At 37.3% G+C, this 10,171-nt stretch overlaps 1 protein-coding gene, 1 long non-coding RNA gene and 1 pseudogene across 2 annotated transcripts in view; all 3 read left to right on the top strand.

Moving 5' to 3' along the window:
* The first annotated feature begins 1,174 nt into the window (after positions 1-1,174).
* Positions 1,175-1,965, top strand: LOC107678743 (uncharacterized). The gene is made up of 3 exons (XR_001632962.1): positions 1,175-1,204; positions 1,373-1,480; positions 1,565-1,965. It is a non-coding gene; the product is annotated as an uncharacterized LOC107678743 (long non-coding RNA).
* Positions 1,966-5,226: 3,261 nt separating this feature from the next.
* LOC107678729 (protein DVR-1-like) lies at positions 5,227-8,051 on the top strand (annotated as a pseudogene).
* An 833-nt stretch (positions 8,052-8,884) lies between these two features.
* Positions 8,885-10,171, top strand: part of LOC107678728 (bone morphogenetic protein 2-like) — a 3,989-nt gene continuing 2,702 nt past the window's right edge. The window contains exon 1 of the mRNA XM_016474105.1: positions 8,885-9,988. Coding sequence (XP_016329591.1) covers positions 9,658-9,988 — 331 coding nt within the window. The 5' untranslated portion in view covers positions 8,885-9,657. The remainder of the gene's footprint in view (positions 9,989-10,171) is intronic.

Genomic DNA, 10,171 nt, shown 5'->3' with positions numbered 1-10,171 from the left:
GAGATTGAATGTAATATATCCCCCAGGGACCCCTTTTGAAAAAAAAAAAAAAAAAAAAAAAAAAAAAAAAAGCATTGACCAACACAAATTGAAACAATATTGTCTGGTATTAAAGGGGTGGTTAATCCAAAAATGAAAATTACCCCATGATTTACTCGCTGTTAAGACATCCTAGGTGTATGACTTTCTTTCATGTGAATGCAATCGGTTTTATATTTTAAAGTTTTGGCTGTTCTCAGCTTTATAATGGCAGTGAATGGATGATATTCAATTGAAGTCCAATAAACTGCATCCATCCATAAAAATGTGCTCCACAGTTCTGGGGGGTTAATAAAGGGCTCCTGAAGCGAATCCTTATGTAGTTGAGAAATCCATGTTTATAACTTCATAAAATGTGATCTTTAGCTCCCGCTAACTGGTACGTGTGTTCACTAGACAGTGGAGTTCCAGCTGGCATGTACAGTAGCATATGCTTCGGTGAGAATGTTAGTCTCAAAAACCAAGTTTTGTTTAGAGAAGCAAAGGAAAACCAGTCTCCTCTTGGCTTATATCGACATCCTCTGACATTTTTCTTTTCAAATCCTTGTTTTGTACTTCTAAATCGTGACCGGTGTTTTGTTTTGCTCTCTCCTCTGCTCATCTGTGTTCGTTGCCTCTCACTGGAGATTACACTGTGCCTACATCATCTGCTGGAACGCCACTCTCTCATGGACATGCATACGTCAGTTAGTGTAAGCTAAAGGTTATGGTTTATAAAGATTTAAATATGGATATTTCTTTTCCAAATACACATCGATTTGCTTCAGGAGGCCTTTATTAACCCCCTGGAGCCATGTTTCAGTATTAATATCATTACTTTCAGTTTAGGATGATTGACTCATTTTAACTCCAAGACTCAAGATCAACAATTTGTGTTGTATTTTTGATCAAACAATCTGCGTCTCATCTCATCTGAATCAGGATAGAAATATGCACAGATCAAGTACTCTTTACAAGCTAGCGTTATGGATATTTTGGCCAGAAGTAACAGTTTGAAGTTAAAACATCATCTTGATGGATTTGTTTCTTATAAACATGCTTTTCGCTTCACAAGACATTAACTGATGGACTGGAGTGTTGTGGATTACTTGTGGATTATTGTGATGTTTTTATCAGATGTTTGGACTCATTCTGACGGCACCCATTCACTGCAGAGGATCCATTGGTGAGTAAGTGACACAATGCTACATTTCTCCAAATCTGATGAGACAAACTCATCTACATCTTGGATAATCTGAGGCAAATTTTCAGACCATAATGTTCAGAAATCAAGCACTGCTCATGTAAAATCTCTCAGGAACTAATCTGTAAGTCAACCTCTTTTCCTTCTCAGGTAATTGCAACACATGCCAAGTGTATAGTTTCATCACATCAAAACACTGGGAATGATTAGGAATGATTTTGGGTCTTTCCAGCAGCCACTCATTTCTGTCTTCCACCGGTAAGCTAAACGCTACATCACGGTCTGTGTAACTGATGTGTTTAGCAGTGATAAAGATTGTTATCTTCCTCATCCACCTCACAGATGACCCAGCGAGGGGCCAGACACGAGATGATTGTTTGTGGCATTGATGTAACGTCTAGAAGAGCTTCAGTCTGTAATTATGTGAAGTGCTCATGAAGGAGACAGACACGGTGAAGATGAATGTTCCCCGGCGCAAAGTCTGATGAAAAATCGTCTCTGTAAATATAAGCTGTAACCATAAAAGCATTCAGAAACATTCAAACCAAAGATCTGATGAAGCTTCTCCGTATTGATTCGGGAGGTTCTCGCCAGCTCGAGTTTCTCCAGCCTGAGCGTTAAACAATAGCAGCGTTTATGTGGTTAACTCCTGCATAACTCTTGCATCAAATACTGCAGATACTTGCATGACCAATACTTATTTATACTGTAATTTTACTGAGCTTAGTCTTTATTTACTTTCATTGCAGGTCTGGTTCTCATATGGTGCTTAGTAATAGTGATACATACTAATATCTCATTGAAGACACTGGGTTTCTTCAGAATGGCATACCAACTACTGTTTTTTGCAAACGAGAAGTAATCCAGTAATCATATTTTGTGTGAAAAATAAATTGTGGCTATAAAGTAAGTCATAAGTCAAGAAAGAGATATAATTGTGATATATTTCTAGTTTATTCATCAAACTGAAAATGGAAGGATCATGTAGGGAGTATTGTGTTTCCAGTGACAATGCTCGCGCTGTAACCTCACACCGCTCCAGTAACTGTTTCTCCAGCATTAGCATTTTGCATGTCATGTATTTAGCATATATGTGTTTTTAACAATTACAGATTTTTTTTTGTCATTTGTTTGTAGATTTTGAGATCAGGCGTGCAAAAGTTTTCCAAAAGGTAAGCAGCAACCTGATATCATTATTATTGAATATATTTTATATAATTTCTACATTTTTATATAAATATTTATATAAATAAACTGTCAGTTTACAAAACGTGTCATTTAATTTCTATATATATATTTACATATTTCTTTTGGAAATCATATATAATCATCTTTTACATCTTTTTTAAATATATTAAATGTCATCTCATTCCCACATATATTTGTATAATTTAGCTTAATTATTTTTGATATACTGTTTCTTTTTTATTATTATTATGCATCATCATCATCATCCTCATTGTTTTTTGGATATTTTTTTTGTATTTTATTTATTATAATGTTTAATATATTTCATTTAATTTAAATATTTTTTTATTTTTATTTTTTATTTGTTTTAAATATTTTATTATATTTTTGGAATTATTATTATTATCATTATCATATATTATTATTTGTAGTAGTAGTATTTATAATATTATGTAAAACATTTAATGTGTTCCATAATTTATATATTGTCAGTTTACAAAACTTGTCATTTCATTCCAATATATATTTATACAATTTATTTTATTTTATTTTTTATTTATTTATTTATTTTTTTATATATGTTGTTTATTTATTTATTTTTTAATGTTGTTTATTTTTTTATTTTTGTATTTATTATTACTAATAATCATCATTATTTATTTATTTATTTATTTATTTATTTGTTTGTTTGATACTGTCAACTCCAAAACGTTGCTCTCCAGGGTCTGTTTACAGTTTCTAGTGTCCATTTGTCACTCAGTGGAGTTCAGCAGATGGAATGCCGCCCCAGAGTTCAGCCAGGAACCTGTTATCAGTAACGGCCTGATGCATCAATCCATTGTGTCTCGTCAGAGCCTTTACATGACTGGAGGAATGTGTCTGATGAAGAACATGGACACTCTGATGCCGAGGAAGGATCCTGCACAGACGGACAGAGACAGTGCTGCCGTCTGATGAGTTTGAAAATGATTATAAATCTATCATCACAAAACCCACACCAAAACATTCAGAGGTTAATCAGAGTAGAAGAACTTGTTTGTTTAATCTTACATGAAAAAGACGGATATTTTTTTTTCCCTCTAGCATTTTAGTAGTGATGTCACATTGTGCTCAGAATTGAAACCAAGGTCAGCAATCAAAAGCAGAGATAAACACAAACATTTCTAATCGAATTCTTCCAAGATCAAATGATCTGAGCTGCTCCACATTGATTTTTTTAGCTCCCAGCCTAAAAAAAAAAAAAAGGTAAAGAATTAGTCAATAGTTGTCATACAGTAAGAGAGTTGATTATTCAATTTTTTTTTGTGTTTAAGCACAATAACTCATTAATCAGTAACTTATTAATCAACATTTAAAAGATTAGTTATATATATGTTTAGTCTCTCTTCTTTTTCTTATTTATATTTCCCTCTTTCTTTTCTTTTTCTTTTTCTTTTTCATATGTATATGTATTTGTTCCACTACCATGATATACATATAATTTTCATGGTACATAAAAAAACCCCCCAAAAAAACATGGTACTTTTTGTAAGATCTTTATGTTTGTTAAAGCATTATACACTGGGGAAAAAAAAGTTGTAAATAAAGATTATAGGAGTCAATTTTACAAAAGTGTGAAAGTAAAGTGAAAGTGACGTGACATGGCCAAGTATGGTGACCCATACTTGGAATTAGTGCTCTGCATTTATCCCATCCAAAGTGCACACACACAGCAGTGAACACACACACACACCGTGAACACACACCCGGAGCAGTGGGCAACCATTTTTGCTGCGGCGCCCGGGGAGCAGTTGGGGGTTCAGTGCCTTGCTCAAGGGCACCTCAGTCGTGGTATTGAAGGTGGGAGAGAGCGCTGTACATTCACTCCCCCCACCTACAATCCCTGCCGGTGCGAGACTCGAACCCGCAACCTTTGGGTTACAAGTCCGACTCTCTAACCATTCAGCCTGTGTTATACTTTCCGCATGAGCAATCCGGATGCGGACACGGACTACTTGTATTTATACTTCCGAAAGCATACGCTGATGGTCTGCTCCACGGATGTGTTCCATACATGCGTAGTAGATCGGCTTGAACAATAAACAAACATGTGAACAAAGAATTGCCCAGAGTTATTGCACATCTGGCTGTCTTTATATTGTTTTATCGACGGATTGTACAGGTTCGAGTAGCAACGGGCTTCTTCACACAGCCTGCGCATGCGCAGTAGCCTACTGACCGCGCGTACTTGTCTGCACGGTCACAAAAAATGGGAGGCACACTCTCCGATGATGATTTTTACGTCACGCATACCATAGCGGACCCTAGCGGACTCAGAAAGTATAACAGGCTTTAGGCCACGACTTCCCCAAGAAGGTACTATTTCATATTTTAAAATTCAAAATTTCACATTTTCAGTGTTTTTTTTTTTATGGTAGCATGACATCAGAATGACAATGTAACCATGTTTACATGTCAAATGCACATCACAACTGATTTACAGCACAATCTGATCACCCCTAAAATATCTATGCCGTATGTTTTGGCACTTTTCGTGCTTTATCTGTGTTTTTGAATGAAAATATATAAAAATAAATGTTAAAATCATTAAGAATTCAAAAACTCAATGGAAAAATGTAGCACTTTTTGACAGTATGTCAGTCTGTTCCCCTATAAACATCAAAGACAAGCTGCCATTAATTAGCATATCAATGATTTGACCCCCACAGTCCATCTCCACCAATCACCTCACAGGTGTCAGTCCTCACTCGTCTGGCTGCTCATCTGAAACTGTTTAAAAAACTCCTTCTGAGCTGTGAGTTCTGTTTGATTGTGCTGCTCACATTAATGATGGTCTGTGTGATTCTCAGGCTCTTGTTTTTAATGTTAAGTGTCTCTTCTCTTACTCTTATAGACACAGAAAATGTTCATGTGCAAGAAAAGCTGTTTTTAAGTTCGATGGGTCTCTCGAGTCGACCGAAACCGTCACATCAGGCTCCAGTGCCGTCTCTGTTGTGGGAAATGTTCAAGAAGGGCAGCAAACAGACCTCAACACCTGACACAGATCCATGTGTGGTGTCTGAGTACGGAGTCCGAGGAAATATTGTGAGGTTCATCCAGGATCAAGGTGAGGCCTTGAGAATTTAGGTTTTAGTATGCAGTATATTTCCCCATCATATGCCATATTTGGGGGGTTAAGAAAACTTTTTTTAAAGAACTTTTATTTTTTTTCCACAATTTTCACAATAAAAGTGAATTTTAAGTTGAAGTTATGCCATGTTCTTATGTTTTCCTTTCAAAAGCATGTTTTCTTAGTAATCAGTGTAGTTTTTCCATCATGTTAGTCTTTTTACAATCCAGTTTCTTTGACGTCATCCTCCAGGAAGTGACATCATTATTGCTGGTAGTATCAGCAGTGATTTTAATTTAATTGAATAATTTAAAATAAAATTGTAATTAAAAAAACAAAAAAACTTTTGGAAGTCTTTTATGCCCTTTTATAGAAATAACTAGGCAAGACACTACATACAAAAACATTTTTTTTCATGCATTGGTCAATTTTGAGATTTTGGCCTGTTTGGCTTTTCATAACTTGCTACTTTTTATAGTAGGAAGAAAACATCCAAAATACATCTTTAAGTTTTTATTCTGTTGAACTTTATCTACTTCCATCTGTAGATTTTATTTGCAAAACAGCTGTTTTCTCAAAATTGATTTTCTCTACTTCAGCAGCACTTACAAAATATCTACATTCTGAAAGTTTTTATAGCAGGGTTTGTTCAGATTTCATTTACCTGATTTTATTGTTGCACTTTATCTATTTGCATCTGTTGATTATAATTACAGTACGAACTCCGTTTTCGCGAAACAAGTTTCATCTCCACTTCAGCAGCACTTGCATACACCAAAATTTACAGTTTTATTCCTACCCGTATTCTGAAGGTTTTTACAGAAGGGTTTGTTCATATATCAGGCACCTGTTTTTTTTTTTGTTTTTTTACAACATTTAATTCTTAAATACTTGGTGACAGTGTTTTCTTATTTATGCAGCGATTTAAAAGAGAAATCCAAAATCCCCTCTGTAAATCCTTTAAATATGTCAGCAAAATGACATAGAATGGAGAATTTATCCAATGCTCAGATTTGTGTTCTGGAATGTTATGCAAATTAGCATATGTTTAATTAGATAATGCCTCATTGGCATATTTAAACAAAACATTTTGGGAAGCTTGTAATGCAAAAAAGTTTGCCGTTTTTAATGTAATCAGTCAACTGGGAAAGTATGGTAATATCTATAAATAATTTTTGTACCCTATTCACCTGTGGTGTCTTGCTTTTAAATTATAACCCTTTTTTACGTTATGTTCAAAAGGTTCTGCGGAACAGGAATGACCCACTTGCACCATAACACAAAGCTTGTTTTCCCCAAACAGGTAGTCTGATATCTGCTCCGGCTGTCCACTGCTTTAATTGTGTGAGAAAGCATCTGTTTTTCAACATGTCGGTGCTGGAGGATGTTGAGCAACTCTCCTTGCGCAGCTGGAAATGAAGTTCAAACAGGATCTGGCTCACCTGGGACCGCATGTTTTCAGCATGGACCTGTACAGGGTTTTGAGGACCACGCTGAAGGGAGTGACTCACGAGTCCAGCCGCAAATTACTCCTGTCTCAGTCGCTTGGGCCTGGTGCGCATGCTTCTGTGCATGTCAATCTGACCAAACTGGCCGAAACCTGGGGAAAGCCAGGTAAGAACTGCGGGATGCAAGTTGAGTTGCAGCTCACGCGCTTGAGCAACATGCTTCAGGAGCATGCATACGTGGAAAGCACACATTCACTGATCCAAGTTGCTTGGATGCCAGAGTTGTACACGTCTCTGGTGGTGGTGTCGTTGAATCCGCTTCAATGCAGGCCCAGGAGAAAGCGAAGCGCAGCGTATTACTTACCTGTGACGCCCAGTAACGTGTGCAAACCCAGAAGGCTTTACATTGACTTCAAAGACGTGGGATGGCAGGACTGGATCATTGCGCCTCAGGGATATTTGGCCAATTACTGCCACGGAGAGTGTCCTTTCCCTCTGAGTGAAAGTTTGAACGGAACCAACCACGCCATCCTGCAGACGCTGGTCCATTCGTTTGATCCTAAAGGGACGCCTCAGCCCTGCTGCGTTCCCATCAAACTGTCCCCCATCTCCATGCTGTATTATGACAATAATGATAATGTGGTTCTGAGACATTATGAAGACATGGTGGTGGATGAGTGTGGATGCAGATGAACTCTAATTAATTTTAAATGCAAAAGAATGTTTCTCAAACATATTAAAATGGTTAATGGTGCTTTATACTTGTTTAACAATAATAATGTGATTCTTCTGAGAAATTGAGGACATGATGGGAGAATGTGGATGCACAAGACTGACCTGTTACATAAACTTTATTTTATAATAAATTGCGTTTTGCTCTTCTCTAAAATGGCTTAAATGGTTTTTAATATTTTAGACCTGTGAAATTTAAATTTTTTGATGTATTAGACCTGGATCACAATCTGTATATATTTCATATCATGAGGACAAATGAAATTCCTAGTCTTAAATTAGAGTTTTTTGCTGAATTTGGCCCTCCAAACTATTTTTTTTTTAAATCTATATCTTGTGTAAATAAGTGAACAAAACTAAAAAAAAAAAAAAAAAAAACATCTGTAGCTGAAATTTAGGTAGATTTATATAATAAAATAAAATAAAAAAGAAAAAGTCCTAGATTTATATGCGTTCGCATATAAAATATTGCTTACATATTTTATATGAAATTATATATATAGGTTATATTTGTGTATGTATTTGTCATATTCTATATGATGTATTTACAAATCAATTTTACACTTGTATATTTGTTAACACTTCCATTTTTGCGTTTTCATAATCGTCCCATCCTGGGAAATATTGAATCGATATTTTAATGGCAGGTTCCCGTTGTGGAATAGCGCTCCATTTTATGGTTTATATATTTTTATAGACTTTTTAATGTTTGTTTTCACAGAAATTAACTTTTACCCCACCCTACGAAATATTCGCTGGAGCAAAAAAAGTGTGACTAGCCTCGGTCTCCTGCTTCACATTAACCGTTGTTGCCACAAGTTGGCGCACTGAGTCCGAATATGAGCGCTATAGTGAGCGTCCTTTTTTAATTTAAAGTTACTTTTAAATATTTGGTATCTAAATATATTCTAAATGATAGAGTAATGATTAATTGAATTATAAGCCAAAAGAAAGGAAACGACCAAGTATGTTTTATCAAATTTAATAACCCTAAATGGAATCGAATAAAGCAGAAACTTCCGACTTTTTCCCCAATTAGGCTACTTAATTAGATGATCTCTGAGCTCTCCAAAGGCGCATCTCTCCACATGAACACCTTCATGTCCAGAGCTGATGAATTCTGTCATGACATCAGAGAGTTAAACAAAGACACACGAGGAGAGAGAAAGAGAGAGAGACGCTGTTGCACACTTGCGCACTGCGCGTAAAGGACACACACGTACACAAACCCTCGCCGCGACTTGTTTCGCTCCTCGCCAAGGAAGAAACTTTTGTTTTGTCAATGAAGTGGGCTTTTATACGCGTACACCCCTCCGTTTCAACACCTACGGCTTGTCTTTGTACAGCGGTGACGGTTGAATATGTGTAAGAAGAGGCGGGCGTTCCTGTGGAAATCTCCCACTGTTTTCTTCAGATAAATAGCTTTAATTTGGTGATCTCTAAGATGGAGCAGAGTTAAACGGGGATTTATAAAAGAGGAGCAGCTTTATGTGAAGACCCCACCAGACTGCGTTGATCATCTCATGCGCCATGAACAGAAGACCAGCTGCGCTTTGGAGTTTAAACTGGACTTTATCTGAAGGTCCTGCTCTTGTACACCTACGGAAACGGTCGCGAATGCACTCGGTTTAGTCTCTTTTGTCCTCCTTATTTAAGAGATTTTGCGTTTAACTTCGAATGTCCGCGAGTTTTTAGTTTTTTTGGTACGACTTTTACGCTTTGTTATTTTAAGAGCGCAAATCTATTATTATGACAGGCTTTGGCTCATGGAGCTTCTATCCAGATGGATCTAGCGCAGGTTTGCGTTCCTCTTTAAAGCGGCTCTTAAGGTGGCTTTGATGCATGAAGGATCCTCCAAACTCTCGCAATGGCTCGATCAAACACGGAATATGGTCAAATCTCCTGGCTTGAGCCCATCTGATCTCGTTAGTCACTGATCTGTCAGGTTTAGCGCGATCATGGTCTCCTCCGGCTGCGCTCTGATGGTTCTGATGGTCACTCAGGTGTTCTTTAGAGGCTCCAGTGGACTCGTTCCCCAGATCGGCCGGTCCTCTCTGTCTCAGGACGTCCTACACGCGTTTGAACTTCGACTTCTGAGCATGTTTGGACTCAAACACAGACCGAGTCCCAGCAGGTCTGCAGTGGTTCCGCAATACATGATGGACTTGTACTCGATGCACTCGGTGAACGCGGAGCAGAACAACAACAACAGACCCAAGGGCTCCTTAGGGAAAGCCTCGGAGAGATCTGCCAGCCGCGCGAATACGATCAGGAGCTTCCACCATGATGGTAAGCAAGTGTTTACGTCACGAATTCTCCCTCTGCACCTTCTCAAAATTCTTGCTTTCCTTTCTTATCTGCGTTAACCTTCATGCCTGACAGGACTGTTTGATGAGGAAATGGCAGTTTATTTATACTAAGTCCCATAGCTCATTTTCTGTTGTCTGCAGTCCCAAAGGTTTCCAAAGTTTA

The sequence above is a fragment of the Sinocyclocheilus anshuiensis genome, unplaced genomic scaffold, assembly GCF_001515605.1.
Source record: "Sinocyclocheilus anshuiensis isolate Anshui unplaced genomic scaffold, SAMN03320099.WGS_v1.1 scaffold208, whole genome shotgun sequence".
Taxonomy (NCBI): Eukaryota; Metazoa; Chordata; class Actinopteri; order Cypriniformes; family Cyprinidae; genus Sinocyclocheilus; species Sinocyclocheilus anshuiensis.
This window is presented reverse-complemented; position numbering and strand designations above follow the sequence as displayed.